The sequence below is a fragment of the Mustela erminea genome, chromosome X, assembly GCF_009829155.1.
Source record: "Mustela erminea isolate mMusErm1 chromosome X, mMusErm1.Pri, whole genome shotgun sequence".
Lineage (NCBI taxonomy): Eukaryota > Metazoa > Chordata > Mammalia > Carnivora > Mustelidae > Mustela > Mustela erminea.
This window is the reverse complement of record NC_045635.1, coordinates 92,776,222-92,797,098: the sequence shown is the minus strand read 5'-3', so window position 1 is coordinate 92,797,098 and position 20,877 is coordinate 92,776,222. Positions and strand designations below refer to the sequence as shown.

Below are 20,877 nucleotides of genomic sequence, written 5' to 3'. Positions count from 1 at the left end.
GTGAGAGGCAGAGAGCTACAATTTCTAAGATGCCTGGTTTGACTGCCTGAGTCTGGCTCCCAGGCAGATTAGGACAAGGTTTTGGCCAAATGAAATTGCCAATTCTCTTTAAAAAAGAGGGTGTGTGTGTGGGGGTGGGGGGCTAGCACATTGCTCATTAGAACATTCTGCACTTGCCTGTGCAATCTTTTTGCCACCCTGCAATTTCCTGTTGGTTATAAATGAAACCTTTCTAGCTGTTAATGCAGCCTGTGAATTTAAAAAAAAAAGCATGTAATTAATCATAGGAGTTGGGGGGATTCACTAAGCCTGAGTTATAGGGGAGAAGCTGGACAAGGCACTAGGACCTAGAAGGCATCTATCCACCCTGGCAGGAATTTCTTGCTTGGAGCTCAGACAACAAAGGCATAGAGAGATTGGTTTTCTTTCTCTCAGCATCTCCACCCAACCAGCAGAAAACCGGTGAGTGGGGCTTTCCAGTGATTTTCAGGCAGAATGTAACAGATGCCAAGCGGTAAAAGCACAAGGCAAAGGGCTCGCTCTAGCTCTCTCTCTTTCTCTCCTTCTCCTTTTTTTTTTCTTAAATTTTATTTTGCCTTATTCTATCGGATTTTTTCCTCAGCCTCTACCTGGGATTTTCCTTTGGAAAAGTGAGTTCGATGTTCATTTGTTTTCACTGTGATGTTGATTTAGAATAATACCACCCGTGATTCTAAAGCAAAGCCAAGTGTTACTGGCATGCCCGGGGAAATGCTTGCTACTTGTCTTGAGGAGGTGGGGTCTCTCACCACTGCAGGTTGTCTGACAGAGACAATGCTGAGCTCAGCACAGGTCATGGTGACATTGGAAGAAAAGGGGGATCAAGCCTGGCAAACCTCCTCGGCACCAGTCCTCCTTTATCTCCTGTCCTCCTGGTCCCTTGCAAATATCTTGATGTGGCAGTGTGTGGCAGCTGAGCCCTGCTTGCTCTCTGAGTCCTTTTATCCCCATCTGTGAGATGCATGTTAATAGTTGGGTTCCTAGGCTGTGGTCACTACCTTTGCTAATGCTCGAGGCTTCTGTTGTGTTTGGTTTCATGTTTGGATTTCTCTCCCTTTTCCTCTGATTCTTTCTCCCTTTCTCTGTTTCTTTCTCTCTCACCCTTTCTCTCTCTCTCTCTCTCTCTTTCTTTTTTTTTCTTTCTCTCTCTCTCTCTCTTTCTGGCTCAGCAGAAGGGGAAAAAGCAAATCTGACAAATGACCATCTTTTGCCTCAGCTAAAGCACCTGGGCAATAGGCAAGTTTGGAGGTGAATTGCGTCCTTGAGGGGCAAATGCCCCATCGGTCAGCGTAGAAAACCAGAACAATGAAAGGTGTGCTTGTTTCGAAAGGTCCCATATGCTTCCCAGGGACTCACTTGGGAATCGTTCAACGATTGAATTATTCCATTAAGAGGTGCGGCTGCCTTGTTGGGGAGGGATAGAACACATGTTAAAAAAAAATTTAAAAAGAAAGGAAAGGATTTTGTGACCAAATGGTACCAGGGAGAAAGCAGAGCTAATAACTTCTTAAATAACTAATTTTTCTAATCCTTTTTTTCCCCCATCTTATTTCTTATGAATGTTGGATAGCTGCCCCAGCTTGGTGGGGAAAGGGTTCGATGAATAGTACAAAGACACCAGCTATTCCCTGGAGGCTGTCCCTTTAAAGGAGAATCCTGGTTTATTCTGGGGGGTCGGGTGGGGAGGGATGCACACATTAGAGTAGGCAAGGGGGTTTGGAATAAAAGAAAAACCTCCCCTTCCGTAGTCCTTTTACTGAGGCACAAAGATTGCTTCCTAAACTGGAGATGTGAATGTCAGCCAGCGCCTTCTATTCTCTTCAAGGGGATTTTGTCGGGCTATGGATTCATTTACAACTGTTAGTCATGTGGGCATGTGTGAGGAAACAGATGCCAGTTTTAATGTATTTAGCCCGAAGTTACAATTTGATAGGAGCCACTGTCAATAAGTCCCAGGATTTCAAGCGATTTCAAAATCCCTCCCTCTCCCCTGTTTGGAACAGCGCCCAGAGTGCCTCCCTCCCTATCTCTCACCCCAACCCCCCACCACAGCAGCACCCCCCAGCCCCTCCTTCTTGTCTATTAAGATCAATATTCCTGCAGGTCAGGGGCAAGCAGCAGATGGGTCACGGGCTTTTTTCAACCAGTTCTTTTTACAAGCAGCAGATTGCAAAATTGGATCTGGCTAATATTTGAATTCTCCCCCTCTTCCCCTTTTTCCTTGCCTCTTTTCACCCCCCTTTGTCCAACACTCAGGTGTCTGAGGTTCCACCGAAATATGGAACTTGATTTTGGACATTTTGATGAAAGAGATAAGACATCCAGGAACATGCGAGGCTCACGAATGAATGGGCTGCCCAGCCCCACTCACAGTGCCCATTGTAGCTTCTACCGAACCAGAACCTTGCAGGCGCTGAGCAATGAGAAGAAAGCCAAGAAGGTACGTTTCTACCGCAATGGGGACCGCTACTTCAAGGGGATTGTGTACGCTGTGTCCTCTGACCGTTTTCGCAGCTTTGACGCTTTGCTGGCTGACCTGACTCGATCTCTGTCTGACAACATCAACCTGCCTCAGGGAGTGCGTTACATTTACACCATTGATGGATCCAGGAAGATCGGAAGCATGGATGAACTGGAGGAAGGTAAAACAAGGGTGGTGGCTTTTAGTGGGGGGTGGGGTGGCATCCTTGGCCATGCTGACATTTCTTGGAGTGCACTGAAAAAACGAATTCGGGGATAGATTTGTCAGAACGCCAAGTTGAAGCTGCTACTGCTGAGTCTATAGGCATTGACAGGGCCATTAGCCATTAGCCTTCACAGCCTTCGGTCTCTGCTGGCATTGGATAGTGGATGGTGGTAACAATGCATTGTGCTTCTCTGTCGGGGTACAAAGGGAAATCTGAATTGTGTCATTTACTCTAGATCTTGCTCATAATTAATTCTAAGTAGCATTATTGAGGCAGACCACGACTCATTAGGGCTGTAAAAGGAGGAAGGAACCTCGGCTGGGTTCACAGAAAGATAGCCAAATATCCTTTGGACTGCTGAGAGGCTATTTGCACATTGCAACACATGGAAACCTGCCTCCTAAAAACAGGACTTCTTGGTCACATTCACAAAGGATTATACTTTTAGGTAAGTGGTCACTGCTCAGCTGTCGCTTCTAAAAAGCCCACTCTGGGGTGTGTCCCTGAGGCTGAGGTCATTGAGAGAAATACCAAAGAAAGCAGGAGGTATGTCTGGTATTTTAATAAAGACTCTTTCTATTAGAATAGGAACTGACTCACTGTACCTAAATTCCTTTCAAGCGTCTCTAGACTTTGGTTTTACAATTGAATGTTATGACAAGGTTGCTGAGAACTTAGAAATGAGAGAAGTCTCTGCTCTTACCAGAGCCTGCTCACTCACAACACCTTTTTTTTTTTTTTTTTTTGGTGGTTATTTAGAAAATATTTAGATCTTGGGACACGTGCTTAATATTTTATTTCTTCGAGTCCTTCATATTGTGGATGCCTCCTTATGCCCGCTTTTAAATGGCTATAACATGTAAGCAACTGATCATGCAAATAACCCTCCCCAGACCTCTCTCCGACTCTCTAGCCCTCCCTCCTCCCCCACCCCTTGCTTCCATTCCCCGGCACAGGTGAGCTTAGAGCAGGCAGATCTCTTGGGAAACCAAATTATGAAACAGCCAACAGGGAATAGGAATCAGCACATTAAATGACTTGGTGTGGGAGTACCCCGCCTCCTCTTCTCTGCTTCTAGGTTTCTTGTGCTCTCAGACAAAGGAGCGTGAGGGCTTCCCTTGCACGAGACCATGTTCTCACACATAGCTGCTGTTTCTCAGGTCAGGTCAAGTGATCTGGGGCCAGTTACTTCTAAACGACAGTGTCCCTACAGCTACTGGATCTGGGTCTCAGGATTCGAGTCTGAGGTTTTGCCACATAGCTGACCTTGAAAAACATTGCTGAGAAGGCTTAGACCATGAGGACGGTCTGCTGGATGGCCAGACAGAGGTTAATCCTAGGATTTTTCTGCACATCCAAGGATTGACTATCCTAGCCCTTGTCTTGAAGGAGAGTCAGGGCAAACTGGGAGAACTCAGAGTGAGGTTAAGGGAGCTGTCCAACATAGTATTGATAGGGTGTGTGTATTGTTACAGTGAGATCCATATCTCGGGTGAATTTGAGGGGTGTGTCTCTGTAATAATTGTCACAAAGCACCTTGAATCACCCAGTGTGTCCTCATTTTCCCTAGCTGTGATTTTTTAAAGACCGTGACAGATGCCAGGGCAGAATTCTGAACCCAGGGACATTGTATTCAGAGTAGGAATTAGAATGTTCTTGTGTCTGATATATGAGAAGTATCATGCACACATCTCCCCCCACAAATCCATTTTTTTAAACATACCTTGCTCAGGGACAAGTCCTTGATACTGCTTTTTCTTCTTCCTGGATGTGTGTGTGTGTGTGTGTGTGTTGTGATAATCTCAGTTCAGTATAGATAATAAATGTAATTTTGAAGACTGCACCATTTCTTCTGACACTTTGGAGTCCTGCTACATTGGATTCCTCCCTTGGATGCATGGTAGTACATCCTGGGTTATATAGAACGTAAATAAGTTTCAGTTGGATTTATTCATATAGCATTTACAACCACAAGCTGTAGTGGCCCTCAACCCCCTCCCAATCTTGAGTACTGCTCATGCAGTCAAGGAAATTCTGAGGTATCCCTAGGCTAGTGTTGAGAAATGTGACCCATTTTCCCACTGTTGCAGAGTCAGATGGGAAAGGGTACTTGGATAAGCAAGATAAAGAGGGAAAGGGTCTTTTCTCTCCTGTTTTGTCCTTTGGAACTTCCCTTCTAGGAAGTGGAGGAGAAAAGTCCCTCACCTTGTTCACCATTGGAAGAGGTTGAATGAAAGATTAAAGACATTCATACACACTGCTCACCAAGAGACTTCGCACTGGAAAAGTTTGGAAAGATTCCTGATGAAAAATCTGAGTTAGTGGGTTCTAGTCATAGAGGCAGAAGGTTATCACAGGAAAAGAAATCCTTGGAATCAAATTGTCAATCCAAGATCTGCCACTTGCTAGCTCGTGTGATTTGGGGGAAACCAGTTAGACTCCTCGAGCCTCAGTTTTTCATGTGTAAAGTGGAAATAACTAATTGAGGATTAAATAAGACTATGAGCATGAAGTGTACTATTATTCCTGGCATAGAGTAACACTCAGTAAAGGGTATCTATGACTGTTGAGTTGTCCTTGTTTATAGCTTGCTAACGACATGACCATAAGTCTGTCCTTATCATCACTGTGAATAACCTTCTCTTTTTCAAAACAGCATTTTTGAAGAAAACAACCATTTTAAGGTATAATTTGTGTAACATAAAAATCACCCATTTAAGTGTACAATTCAATGATTTTTAGAAAATTTACCAAGTGGTACAACTATCATTGTAATCTAATTTTAGATCATTTTATTCACCCAGATTTTACCAATTAGCTGTCACTGCCCATTTCCCTCATTGTCTCCAACCCTAGGCAACAACCTACCTATTTTATGTCTCTATAGATTTGCCTATTATGGACATTTTATATAAACTGAATTATACATCATGTGGTCTTTTGTGATTGGCTTCCTTCCCTTAGAAAAATGTTTTCAAGGGTTATCTGTGTTGTGCCTTGTATCAGCACTTTTTTCCCTTTTATGGAGGAATAACATTCCATTGCATGTATAGGCCACATCTTGTGTCCCTGTTGTAATACTCTTATATGTAGAAAGAGATTAGTAACACCTGCCTTCATTATCTATCAGGGTGGTTGAGAGGATATAATGAGAAATAGATAGAAAAACATACTGACAAGGTAAAACTATAGCTACAAGGTATTGTTACTATAACTACATTGTAACTATAGCTACAAGGTATTGTTGTTAGTGATGTAAAAAAAAAGTAATGATGATGCTAGTGAGGGGTTGGAATGGCCAGAGGTTCCCAAACCTGGCTGCCTTTCACAAACTTTCAGAGACTTGGAAAAATATCAGTTCCTGGGTCACACCTCAGATCTACTGAATCAAAATCTCCAGGGTTAGGGCTCCCAAATCTGTCTTTTTATAAATGTTCCCAGATGATTCTTATGAGCACTTAAACTTGAGAAATACTGGATTAGGTGATCTTGAGGTTCCTTTCAGATAACTACAGTGGTGGGAGTTCCTAGGAGTACAGAAGGCCTTTATTTTGTTTTGCTTTTTTGTTTTCTAGATCTTAAAGGAATGATGGAGCATAGAACATACTGTTTTCAAATGGCCACTTTGTTAAATATTTAGACTAAAATAAAATGAAATAAAAAACAATGGGTTAATAATCACTCTGGCCTGTGATACTCCTTGTCTAATACCTCTAGTCTACTGTCTGTTAGATACTGAAAGTCAAAAGGGGAAAGTTTTGGGCCCAAATCAGGTTATTTACATCAGCTTTTCCACAGCTCCTTAGGTACACAAAGAGTCAGTGAAGCCATGAAGGCTATGATCATATATGTATTAGTCATATTCCCAGTGGGTCAATGAATGAAACCCACCAATGACTTTCCCTTTTGTGTTGCTTAGTCTTCCATCTCTAAGTCATTCTCCTTCCTTTCCTGCCCAATTCTTTCCCCAGTTCCTTGTTTGTGAGTACCTATATCAATCTTAGGGGTACTGTTTTGAGCATTATTACATGGACCATGGGACAGAATATTTCCAACTGGGACTGTCTTGTTGGAAAATCTGAGTTGAATGGTGACACTAGTTATGATCCAGTTCCTTTGCCATATCTCATTTGAAAAGAGATGAGATGAGATGAAACCACCCTCCCACTAATTTATCCTTTAGCTACTAAAGCAGGCACATCGCCAAGGAGAAGGATTTAAAGATACCTGGGAGAGAGACACATCATTAATAGATATGAGGATACAATAAAATATTATTTAATATTTTCCTTCTTGAGTGAGGAAACCCTGGCAAAGAGGAGGAAGCCCAGTCAGAAGTGTTTCTGCACTGAGGAAACATGAATGCGTTAAATGTTTTTGAAAATGGGGCCTACTGAAAGTGAATGGAGGTAGACATTAGATCATCTTGAGCCCACAGCTTGCTCCCTTCCTGCACTTTCAGCTGTACTTCCATGACTTCATTTCCTTACCCCCTCATCCTGAAGCAGATTGTCAGTTCCAGCCAATTGTCGCCTTGCTTGCTTCTGAAGCTAGCTTGCCTTCTAGGCTCTCTATGGGTGGGAAGTGGCCCTTGGATGCTGTGGCAGGATGGGAACCCAGCTGTGTAATGTTGAAACACACCTCATCCAGCTCCAAGTGCCAGGGAGCTGGGCGTGCAGGAAGCATGGAGCTCTGGCAGCAGACATTGCAGATGTTTGCAAAATCAGAACAAGGAGGCCTTGGTCTAGAGAAGGAGTGCCTTTGATGTCTTTCTAGTAGTACAAGTGGAGAGTCCTCAGTAGTAGACACCTATTTCTTTAACATTTAATGACCGTAATAACTTTACCTTCTACTGCCTTCTGGGGTTGGAAAAGAGAAGAAAATTCCTTCTTATATACCTTTAGGGCTGGAAGGGGACTGAGATGTCACTTAGTGTAATACCTTCAATTTGATGATGGAAAAGCTGGGACTCAGATATTAAGTGATTTCCCTGAGGTCACATTGCTCATAAAGACCTGATTGGGACAAGAATTCAGGTCTGTCTGATTCCCCAAGATGCTGCCCTCAACTGCCATAAATATCCCGCCCTCTGGTAGGGGCTGCTTGATTACAGGGCAGGCTATGCGTGTGTGAGGACAGGGGTCATGTGGGAAATCTCTGCCCCTTACCCTTAATTTTGCTGTGAACCTAGAATGGCCCTAAAAAAAATAAAGTCTTACAAAATATCCTGCCCTCAGTGTGCATCGGCAGTGGCAGCAAGTGGCTTCGCTGGGGTTAACCATTGAGCTCCTGGGTATGGCATTTTCAGCAACCAGACACTTCCTCTTAACCAGCAGGAAATTCTTATCTTTGAGGCCTGGGCAGTGGTCATACTATGCAACCATCATAGCTCAGTTCCAAGATGGCTGCCTTTGCTTCTTTCTCTTTTCTTTCCTTGGGCTTTCGCTCCTCCTCTTTTAATTTCCTTTCTCTCAGCCCTTTCTTCCTCCTTTCCTCCTTCCTCTTTCTTTCTTGTTCTCTCTCCATTCCTTCAGATTAGGGGTTTAATGATAACGAGAGGTGGGTCTTATCAAGTGCTTACCGTGCACCAGGCTCTGGGATCAGCACTTGCTAGCCACCATCTGATTTGGGCCTCGCTCCCACCTTGTGAGGTAGGTACTGTTATTATCATTCTTACTTTGCAGACTAGCAACTGAAGCCAGGAGAGGTTAGGTAACTTGCCCAAGGACACACAACTGTGTATTGGAGACCCCATTCCTACTGACATCACATCAGCTGTTCTTTTTCCATTATTCCATATTGGGGCCAAAAGGAGAGAATGGAGAGACTAAAATGTACTGTTCATAGATTTGGCTGAGAGCTGGGCCCTCCGGAAAGTTCCTGGTGCCATATGATACTATAGCTGTCTGCCATCATGTTCATTTTCATCTGGGAGTGCTTAATCATACTCATAGTTCAGAGGCTTAAGAGGTTTAAGAGATGGGAGCAAAATACGTCTGGAGTCCCAATAGGGCTACACAGCTGACTCTCTAGAGGAGACTGTAGATGAGTGAAATCATAAATATATAGCCTCACACATTTCTACACTACCAGTTGTCAGAGTCTTAAAGTACTTGACAAGTTATGGAAAACATCTGACTCAAAGGCACTGGCCTCTTGGAAGGTACCTGTGAATCTGGTGGCATGCTAATGTGAGGGGCCATTTCTAGGGTGTAGGGGATATTGGCTGTGAATAGATGGAATTTAAAGGCCCCCTTCACCCTTTTAAGTCACAAACTAAAGACCCTAGCCTCTAATCACTTGGGTTAGGTTGGATTAGCCAGCAAGGGAGCCAGAGAAATTAGGGTTTCTTTTGGCTGAGTTCTTTGACTACTCCATCCCAGAGGGGTGTGTGTGTGTGTCTGTGTGTGTGCGCACACGCACATGTGCACCAAGTGGGAGAGGATGCCCATGTTCACCTATAAACCATCCCTTGATCCTGTCAAGACAGAAGACTAATAGCCTCTGGGACTCAGGGCAGTGTTGGAAGCCCTTCACCCTTCCCCTTCACACATACACATAAATGTCCACAAAAGTGCCCTAGAGAATCTGACTAAATCTTCTCTCCTCACTAACTGAGAAATTTATTAATTAACACAACTTAAAGGATTTGGTGCTACAGCAAAGCAATCGATATTTGCAAAAGGAGTGAATTATCAACCCAGTGCTTCTGAATGTCCCCGTGTGGTTCTCCTGCTGAGACCAAAGGAAGAGCCATCAGATTATAATTGTATTTAATGCTTTCTTTGCCCTGGCCAGGGTTCACTTACTTATTTATTTAGAGTTATTACTGATGAGTTAAGCCTGATTAACTCACACTAGTTTTCTGCAGCTCAACCTCTGGATGAACTTCTGTATACCTTGAGGCTAATGTGTTTTACGAAACATTTTCCAATACTCTCTCTCCCCCAGGCTGAGCCTACCTCTCTTCCTCTTTTCTCTAGCTTCTAGTTCCAGGTGTCTAATCCCCCGCTCCTGCCCCTTGCCTCTGGCCCCTGTGTTTCTTCCGCTGTATTAGTCATTTCCTCCAGCCCAAGGTAAATGTGAAAATTATACTAGATTCCTCCAATCCATAAATCTGGCTGTATAATGTATTCTCACAACTCCACCTCATTACTTGTGGCAGTCAAGGGTGAGCCCTGGTGAAGATGGCCTTGAACACACAGATCGAGGGTGTAGTGTTTAGGAAAATGGAAAGATGAGGGTTGGGTGGTGGAAACAGAGGAAAGTATTTCTCAAGAAATGACTAGATTTGCAAACACAAGCAGCGGTGTGTGTGTGTGTGTGTGTGCATGTTGTTATTTAAATAGTTTTTCCACTTGGGTTTGGAGGTGAGCAGTAAAGGACACAACTATACACACATACATCACGTATATATAATCACCACACACACACACACACACACACACACACACACACACACATTTCACATTTCAGTATTCTACTACTTAGCCATATACTCTGTGCAAAGGACAATCTGGCTTCTTGACAAATATGAACTCTATGCCCAATATGCAAGGACACTTGGGTCACTTTAACTTGGAATAAACTGTATTCATTCTGAGAGTTCTCTTTGGTTTATACTATAACCATGGAATGGGGCTGTGAGTTCAGAAACAGGACAGGAACATTAAGAAATAGAGACATGTTAAAAACACTCCAGTAATGCCTCCTAGATATTAACAAACATCTGAGAAACTGACATAGGCATTTCAACTGCAATAAAATCCTACAAAGCTTAAGAACCTGGTTTATTCGATTATATTTAGATGTGTTCATTGTCCTTGAAACCCTTAGCTTTATAGCATTGTCAACTTAGGTATGCCATTGTAATGAAGAATGTTTTGCTGATGACTTGCCCTTGAATTTGAAATGAGGTGAGTTGTTAGAGAGACGGTCCAACTAGAAATTTTGCCTACAGTTGGTTACTATCACCATATATCCAAAAGTCCTACTCCAAGGTCAGTGTGCATTAGTTTGATTAGAATAGTCCAAGTATCTGCTATTCAACTAATTACCACTTATTTCTTCCCTTAGGGGAAAGCTACGTTTGTTCCTCAGACAACTTCTTTAAAAAGGTGGAGTACACCAAGAATGTCAATCCCAACTGGTCTGTCAACGTGAAGACTTCTGCCAATATGAAAGCCCCCCAGTCCCTGGCTAGCAGCAATAGTGCCCAGGCCAGAGAGAACAAGGACTTTGTACGCCCCAAGCTGGTGACCATCATCCGCAGTGGGGTGAAGCCTCGGAAGGCTGTACGTGTGCTTCTGAACAAGAAGACAGCCCACTCTTTTGAGCAAGTCCTCACTGATATCACTGAAGCCATCAAGCTGGAGACTGGGGTTGTCAAAAAACTCTACACACTGGATGGAAAACAGGTAAGCACTTTTTTTCAAAGTACTCTTCTTCTCAGTTGTGCCAGATACCTGGATGACCACCCTGTACCTGAGGCATCATTTTTGGGTGGGTTGGGGGGGGGGGCTCTTCCTCCATCTCCATTATCGCTACCTGATATTTTAAATCGCCCTGGGAAGAAAGGTCTTTTCAGCAGACCAAGCAATGGACCATATGTCTGAGACTTTGAAATTCATTCTGCTTCTGTCTTTTCAAGTTGAATGGTCACTTAACCTCAAATTTCTGGTCTGCTAAGCAGAGGACCTAAAATCTAGGTCCTACACATTCTTATGAATAGTAGTGTAGCTATTATGCAATGCAACCTTGATCATTCGATGCATATGATTCAAAATAAGATTTGTTGGCTCCTTTCTTCTGAGGCAGTCTCTTGTTTGTGTTCAGGGTCCATTCTGGTGAAAAGAGGTTGAAATAACCCCTCATAGTTGATGAAAGGACTCAGATACAGGGGGAGCACTGAAGTGTTGGGTTCGTTGTCTTTGCTTCACACTAGACCACGTTTTTTCTTTCTCCCTTTTCCATGTGACATAGCTGTCTTAATTTGGTTCCACTGATGGTTTTGTGTGAGAAAGGGACTATTTCAGGATCCTAAAATTAGCCCAAGAAAGATGCTGCCATCTGTTCCTCTCCAAATCAGGTTCTTCATGTCATTGGTTATGCTACTAAAGTGCCACCTATATTAATATCTGGGAAAGAATGCAGCCAGGCATCTCCATCAGACAGATGCACCATTCTCTTGAGCATAGGGAGCTGTAATTGTATGACAAAATACGTTCCAAAGGAATTGGAACAGTGGCTGGTTCTGGTGGCTCCAAAGGGAATCCTGGTCTCCCATCAGAGAAGACAACTGTGGATTATTATCAGTCCATACTTTCTACCCCTTAAAATATTTTTGGTGTTTGAACAACTAGATAGATTCTAAAGAAGCAGACTCCATGCATCAGTGTGACTGATGAGTGTTCAAATGCAGAACTATGGCTCCTCCGAAAATTTCTGACATAGACCGTGGTGTTTCAAGATTTTACATTTCTGGTAAAACTCAAACTCAGGTATGTGAGAACATTTCTAAATTTGGGACCTCTATCTGTTCCTCATTTTGTGATCTGAGCAACACCTGGAAGCATTGGTTGTATGTAATTTGTGTGTGTTGTACCAAAGCAATGAATTTACCCACAGTGGGAAAAGTCTGAACTCCTCAGCATCTCTCAAAGAGTATCTCTTTCCTGAGGACCAGGTATATAATAAATAGGAGCTTCCCAGGAATAGGTTTAATCACTGGAAACCTCATCTTGGAGAAATAGAACCTAGGAATTTTAGGATCACTGGATATTAGCATTGACAGGGACCTGAGAAGCCATGATATTTAATCTCTTGCTTATGGCAAGGGTATACTCTATAACCATTTCAGCTTAGTCCACTGTTGTAAAGCTGTGAGTTTTAGAAAGATTCACCTTATATTGAGCATAAGTTTACTTCTCTATACTTTCAGTCTCTTGAAGTAATGTATGACAAACACAAATCAAGGACATAAGACTGGGAATCTGAAGACTTGGTTTCTAGTATTAATATTGCAACTTACTGTGTGACCTTGGGCTAATCACTTAACTATCCGAAGCCTTCTGCTTCTCTGTGCAAAGGGGCTGGTCACACCTGCACTACTCAAGCTCGCAGAATTCTACTGAAGATCAAAAGAAATAATGGATATGAAAGCACTCTGTAAATTAAAACACAAGATGTAAATATGTATGCATACAATTAATTCATCATTAAATGATACAAAATATGTAAGTTGATAAACAATTTACATATATATCAATAAACAATATTTCTTTCCCCTCCACTTTACCGCCGTCATTCTTAGAATGAATTTCCAATACTTTGTAGCAATATACCACATCTTGGCGTTCTGGGGTTGCTCTTAAGGTTAAATGAAGCAACATCCCTCTCTCCCAGTCCAGTGATGGGTGGATTTTCATCCTACAGCAAGCCACACAGAACAGCACGTTTTCTCCAACTCCTTCAAGCACTGACTCCCATTTCTTTGGGGAGCACATTACAAAATGTCAATGTATGACATAATGTGTGTATAGAAACATTGTGAAACAGTGCTCAGGGGAGCAGAACAATGTCTTGGCAGGCATCCTCTCTATATAGTTCATTCTCATTAAAATATCTCCCTCTGGGGGTGCTTGGGTGTCTCAATTGGTTAAGAGTCTACTGATTTTTGGGTCAGGTCATGATCTCAGATCGAGCCTTATGTTGGCCTCTGCACTGGGCGTGGAGCCTGCTTAAGATTCTCCCTCTTTCTTTCCCTCTGCCCCTCACCCCTCCCTGAAAAAAAAAGTCTCCCTCTGCCTACTTGGACCCCTGGGGTTATCTTTTAAGGCCTGTTTTTAATATCTTATTATCTCTGTAAGCTCTGTCTTCACTGTGCAAAGTTAAAGCAGTCTCAAACTTTTTTTTTTTTAATGCTCAGCTGCTGATATGTTGTGGAATCTCTATATGTGATTTTTTAAAAATGTATTTATTTGACAGAGAGAGATCACAAGTAGGCAGAGAGGCAGGCAGAGAGAGAGGGGGGAAGCAGTCTCCCTGCTGAGCAGAGAGCCCCTTGCGGGGTTCGATCCCAGGACCCTGAGATCATGACCTGAGATGAAGGCAGAGGCTTAACCCACTGAGCCACCCAGGTGCCCCTTGGAATCTCTATATGTGATTGTTGATTGAATGGACTGACAAAGAGTTTCTCACATGGCTCAGATAGATGTTCTGAGATGTCCTGAGAAGCCCTCTGTTCTCAATGCCCCAAACACTATCCTTCGTCCATCAGAAAAGATAGGAGACTTCCAAAGGAGTGTGTATTGCCCCTGGGGAGCTCCTTCCTATTTGTTACTTACTTGGAAATCATGGAGGGCAGACCTTTAAGACAACATTTTCCAGAGTATATTCTAAAAATTGTCCCCATCTCCTGCTCCCCAGCAGCTTTTCATAAAACAGTTCTGTGGTCAAATAATGTGGTGAAATGCTGCAAATTATATGCCTTTCTTAGAGATTCACAGTGCTCGTTGGCACATTAAATGTTCTGAGAAGTCCTGCAGGAAGGAAACCCATTTAATTTAGACCCAGGATTTCCCAATTTTATTTAACCACAAACCTTTTTTATAGAATATATATATATATACATATATGTATGTATATATATATATATTCTACAGAGCACATGAGGAAATGCTGTTTACGGAAGATGCTGAATGATTAGGAACTAACTACCCTAACCTCACTGGTAAGATTGGTATGCATGGGGTAACCCACAAATCAAACATCGTTGTGCGGTTACAGCAAGGACATTAAATAACAAAATTTGGGGGTACAGGGACAAACCTACTAATTACAAAATAGGTGCTGAATATACTGAAAGTTAGCCAAACTCAAAATTTTGGAGCCCAGCCCATTCCCCAATACTGGTAATGACATCTCTAATGTTAACACCTGTCAGTCACTTTGATTACTGGTGGGTATTCTTGCTGCTTGGGAATAAAATCTTCCTCCATGCAGGCTGAAGGCCCATGTGTTGCAATGGCTTGGACTTGCTTAGATAGTCCATGTCTGTATTTGGCTAAATGTGGCACTAGGCAGAAAGGACAATGCACAGTCAAGGCTCTTTGTTATGGAACATTTTAATCATGAAATCAAGACCATCACTTCATTTTGGCCTTGTTCTGATCAGATCCCCAGTAGACAAAAATCACGTGGTTTTCTGCCTCATTGTTTAAATAATGATCAGTTAAAACAGCCCAGTTGATGATTCCAGATTTGCTGTTGCTTCTGTCCTTGTGTGTGCCATTTGATTGATGGGCTTACGAGGATTGATGGGGAATCTGCAGACAGGACTGTCATCTCTTTCTCTCTGTTTTTATTTTGTCTGGATGGCTTTTGGAGCCCTTGATCTTTTTAGGGCTTAAGTTTTGTCAGTATGGAAAACAGATTTCCTTACCCATTGCCTCTGAGATATTTGGGTTCTGTGTAGACAGGGAAACTAACCATCATTAATACAAAGGGGTCTCAATTTATTCCTCACCTAAAGGAGTTGCTAATGAAATGAGTAGCTGGCAACACCCTTGCTACTCCCGTGGGCTGTAATGGATTTCCAGGAGATCAGGGAAGATATGAAGGTCTAGATGATGATGCATATTTTTAATTCTCTGGTGAGGTTGTTCTTTTATTCTTTGGCAGCTGGAGTGGTTGTTGCAGTGTGTTGACAAAATTATCCAAATATTAATTTCTATAAGCAGGCCACATGTTTATGCTTAAAGGTTATGGGTGCATAAAAACTAGAACCCAAATTCCTGGTTAACTTGATAGTAGTAGCTCTGTAGTCTAACCTTAAATTCATTTCTGTGAAGCACAGAGCATGGTGCTTCCATTAGAGATGCAGAGCTTTAATAATAGACTCTGAGCTTTTTGGCATCTTAAACAGGGGTGCAGCTGGTCTGCACCCCATCCATATTCATGCTACACTTATTGACATCTCTGGTCTCAGTTTTGTCCACATCCAAGGTCTGTGCAGTCAAAGATTTATCATTGCCTCAAGACGCATGCCCAAGTGATAAATATGGCCGTTAGTATGTGTGTCAGCTTTGTTAGGCCAGTTTTAAATTGGGTGAATTTATTTTATGTCTCTGTCTCTGTCTTTCTAGTACCAACTACTTGGATGGGGAATTGTAGGTCTCAGAATAATGTGAAAGGGTTTTAAGCCGATTCCAAGATTACCCATAGCCTTGGAAGCTAGAACAGGAGTTTTACGAAATGTTTTGAACCATAAGATAATGAAAGAGGAAAAATGAGAGCACAGAGGATGTTTGAGTGGCTGTTAAGTATTCCAGAAAAAAACTTGCTCCATCTTGCTTAACTAAATAACTGAGTGCTGCAAGCACAAAGGCAATCACAGAAAATACAGGAAGACAAGATGGATTTAACCTTGAAAATGTTGAGTGCATTTCTCAAGGTGAATATGTCTTTATTTTGCTTGTGTAGCCAATCCCCCATCATCTCTGCCCCCTCCAGCCACATCTGGTCTTACTTAGATTCCCTGGCCTCCAACTCTCCCAAAGCCAACCTCTCCCTCCTCCTAGTGTTATGACTTTCAGCCAACATTGGGCTCAATCTAAAAGGCCATGTGGCCATAAATTATGCCCCAAGATGGAGGTCATTTACCCTTGTCTTTCTCTTGAGCCAGTGAAGGCTGGAAAGATGATGTTTGTCTTATCAAAAGATCCCCCCTTCCCCAACCTTCTACAGATTCAATTCCTGGAGACAGACTTTGAGAAGACTGGCCTGAGCATGAAGTATAAAAGAGCAAATATGGGAAGCCAGGCTGGGCTCTTTGAAAGGAGACAGTTTGCAAACTACCTTGCCATATGTAGTGTGTACATCAAGGTGTCTCACACTGAGGTAGATTCTGTGCTTTAAAAGAGAGAATGTGATGGTGGTAGCCAAAAAACAATTATGCCATACTTCAGGAAAGAAAGGACTAAGTGTAGCTTGGCAATTGGTTATTTCTTCAGTAATTTATCCTCTTTGGGTTTTATTGTTGGTGAGATGCTCTTGGCTCTGAGGAGTGAAGTGGGGCTTGGCCATTTCCTTCAAGAGCTTTGGCATAAAATTCCAGTCTCCCACACTGACTAGTCTGTTGATATCCAACATTCAGCCTACGGAAGGAGCCCTAAACTTAGATTCAGAGACCTGAGTTCTAGTAGTCACTCAGCTCTCCACTAACCATGTGATATGGGGCCAATCACATCTCTTCTCCAGGTCTTAGGTTTTGAGATATGTACATGACCTTTAAGAGTACTTCTAGCTTCATGAGAACAGAGTATTTATCTCACGGTGTTGTTTCCATCTAGATATTTTTCAAGGCACTAGTCTTCTCAATGACCTTCAATTCTCTGTGCTCCCAGGATCTCCGATGTGATGTACTACTCACTTGGGTGGGTATGTTGTGTCCTAGAATGATCCCTACAGTATTTGTGCCATTCTCAATTTCAGATCTTTCTTGCAAATTCTGTGATAGCTTGACCAAAGAATATTTTCAAACTTAAAATTTTTGCTTTGACCTCTTTTTCTTTCCAGTGGATGACATGAGGAGTAGAGGGTGGAGGAATCATAAAACAATACAAGCTAAAAGCCAGCCTGCCAAAATTGTGACAGGCATTTGACAGTGCCATGATTAAGGTGTCTCCACCACCGTGGTGCCATTTTCAGTGCTGGATCACTGCTGTTAGGGAAAGTTAACATCAGAGCTATTTCTTGAGTAAACTGAAGAGGATCATCAAGTGGAGACTGACCCAGGGATGAAGATTTTTCTATGGCCAGCCATTGAAGTAACTAGCCTCTTATCATTCACTCTTTTCATCCTTCTCACTGTTGTCATTTCCTTAAAGTGGGAAGAAAAGCATTGTCTCCAAATGCAGCTTTGAAAATACGCTTACTGAGATAAAATTCCAATACCATACAATTTACCCATTTTAAGTGTACAATCCAGTGGTCTTTAGCATATTCACATAGTTGTGCATGCATTATCACAGTCAGTTTTAGAACAGTTTCATCTCATCACCACACACACACACACACACACACACACACACACACACACACAGTACTCCCTGTGGACATCATGCTTCAATCCCCAACTGTCCCATCCCTAGTAAATCTCTTATCTACTTTCTGTCTCTGCAGTTTTGCCCATTCTGGACATTCATTATAAATGGAATCATAAAATAAAGTGATTTATTGTGGTTTACTCCTTAGCATGTTTTCAAGTTTCATCATGTCGTATCATAGCAGTACTCCATTACTTGTTAGGGATGAATAATATTCCATTGTATGAAAATATCTTGTTTTATTTATTAATTCATTAGTTGATGGCCATTTGGGCTGTTTCCACCTTCTGGTTATTATGAATGATGCTGCTGTGAACATTCATGTTCAGCTTTTTATGTGGACTTCATTTATCTTGGGTAAACATCTAGAAGTGTTATTGCTGGGTTGTATGTTTAGAACTTTAAGGAACTGCCAAAATGTTTTCTAAAGTAGCATCACCATTTTACATCCTTATCAGCAATGAATGAGAATTCTGTTTTCTCCACATCCTTGCCAACAACACTGTTTATTGTCTGCCTCTATTGGTGTCACCCTAGTGGGTGTGAAGTGGTATCTCATTGTGGTTTTCTTTTGTCTTTCCCTAATAACTAATGATACCAAATATGTTTTCACATGCTTATTGGACATTTGTACATCTTCTTTTGAAAAATGTCTATTTAGATCTTTTGACCATTTTTACATTGAGTTATCTGTTTCCTTATTATTGGATTATAAGAATTCTTTATATATTCTGGATACAAGTCCCTTATCACATATGCAATTTGCAAATGTTTTCTCCCAGTCTGTAGCATGTCTTTTTATCTTTTGAATGACTCTCTTAACTTTTCAAGAGCATTTGTTTCATTTTGATGAAGTCTAATTCATAATTTTTTATTAATTTTTCTTTTATGCAGTATGCATTGGTATCATAGCTAATAACTCACGGTGCTCAAAATTTTCTACCATGTTTTCTTCTAGAAGTTTTACAGTTTTATCTCTTATATTTAGGTATGTGATCCATTTTGAGTTCAGTTTTGTGTATGGTGTGAGGTAAGGGTCAAGGTTCATTTTGGTGTGTGTGTTAGGGGCATTTGTTTATTAATTTGTTTATTAATTAGTATAACTAATTTTTCCAGCATGATCTATTGAAAAGAGAAGACAGTTTTTTAAAAACAATTTTGAGTTTAATATGATGCCTAGAAATAGCAATAGCCCATATTCTCCTATCTGGACGGGGGGGAGGTATCCTGGCATCAAAAGTTAGCAGCCAACTACTCTGAAGTTTTCTAGAACTTCCAGGAGCTGTGGATGTAAACTAACAGCATGGAAGCTTCTCCTGTACAGATGCTCTGAAATACTAACTCACTCCAAGACCCCTGCTATAGCAATGAGGCTGACTAAGCCTCATTACGTAGAAAAAGAAGATAAAAGGAACCATTGTTCTTTGGCAGTGTCTCCTGTCATGCTCTAGACTACTGACTTTCACATCCCAGACCCAACCAGACTTACTTTGCCCATGTCCTATTCCTTTAGAGTGGTGCTAAGCAGGATTGGAGCAGGAGATGTAGGGAAAGGCCCTGAACTGCTTGGGTTACTTTTTCAGTAATAGATTAATTGAGATATAATTTACATACCATATACTTCACCCATTCAACATGTACAATTCATAATTTTTAATATATTCATAGATATGTACAAGCATCACCAGTTAATTTTAAAACATTTTTATCATCTGGGGCACCTGGGTGGCTCAGTGGGTTAAGCCTCTGCCTTCGGCTCAGGTCATGATCCCGGGGTCCTGGGATCAAGCCCCACATCAGGCTCTCTGCTCAGTGGGAAGCCTGCTTCCTCCTCTCTCTCTCTGCCTGCCTCTCTGCCTACTGTAATCTCTGTCTGTCAAATTAAAAAAAAAAAAAACATTTTTATCATCTGAAAAAAAATTCTGTACCTTTTAGCTACCCACCCCGTACCCCATAGCCCCACCAGCCCTAAGCAACCTCTAATCTATTTTCTGTATCTCTAGATTTTCCTTTTCTGGACATTTAATATAAATAAGTCATGCAACATGTAGTTTCTTTGGTGACTGGCTTCTTTCACTCAGCGTACATTTTCAGGGCCCAGCCATATTGTAGCATGTATCCGGATTTCATTCCTTTTTATGAATGAATAATATTCCATTGCATGGATTTACTGCATTTTATTTATCCATTCACTGGTTGATGAATATTTGAGTTATTTCCATCTTTGCGCTATTTTAATAATGCTGCTATGAGGGGCACCTGGGTGGCTCAGTGGGTTAAAGCCTCTGCCTTAGGCTCAGGTCATGATCTCAGGGTCCTGGGATCGAGCCCCGCATCGGGCTCTCTGCTTAGCAGGGAGCCTGCTTCCCCCTCTCTCTGTCTGTCTCTCTGCCTACTTGTGACCTCTCTCTCTAAAAAAAAAAAATAATAATAATGCTGCTATGAACATTTGTGTATAACTTTTTGTGTGGACCTATATCTTCATTTCTTTAAAATACATACCTAGTAATGGAATTATTGGTGCTGGGGTTTCTCCTGTCCCCTAAAAGCCCATGTTCCTAAAACATGTTCTGCAAGGGGTGCTTCAAACAATTCACTCTTCTTTCTGTGTAGAGATTTGGCCCACAGTTCTTGCCTAAACAATATAGAAGGAAACATGAATGTCCCTTTCATAAGTTTTCTTAAAGCTAGAGTAAATACGAAGAAGTCATTTCCATTTATCTTAGTCCCTTCCTAGCCCTTCTAATTCTCCAGAATCAAAGATGTCTTCTAAATAGAAGGGAGTCCTAGTAGCAAGAGTCACAGACTACCCTCAAACCACCAAAATTACTTAACTTTAAAAGGGTGGTTGGGTGATGGACATTGGGGAGGGTATGTGCTATGATGAGTGCTGTGAAGTGTGTAAGCCTGACAATTCACAGACATGTACCCCTGGGGCTAATAATACATTATATGTTAACAAAAATAATTAATAAAAAAATTTAAAAAATAAAAAAGTATATCAAATGGGATTCCAGAATCCCGGTATATTTTTCCTAGATTTA

At 41.7% G+C, this 20,877-nt stretch overlaps 1 protein-coding gene across 5 annotated transcripts in view; it reads left to right on the top strand.

Moving 5' to 3' along the window:
- The first annotated feature begins 341 nt into the window (after nt 1-341).
- The window catches only part of DCX (doublecortin), a 108,512-nt gene continuing 87,976 nt past the window's right edge, over nt 342-20,877 (top strand). For 4 of the 5 annotated variants that reach the window (XM_032330828.1, XM_032330827.1, XM_032330826.1 and 1 more), the window contains exons 1-3: nt 485-650; nt 2,296-2,681; nt 10,803-11,143. In XM_032330828.1, the coding sequence (XP_032186719.1) occupies nt 505-650; nt 2,296-2,681; nt 10,803-11,143 (873 nt within the window). In that variant the 5' untranslated portion in view covers nt 485-504. Of the gene's footprint in view, nt 463-484; nt 651-2,295; nt 2,682-10,802; nt 11,144-20,877 lie in introns of those variants that run through there. The other variant, XM_032330829.1, reaches the window with a different exon arrangement.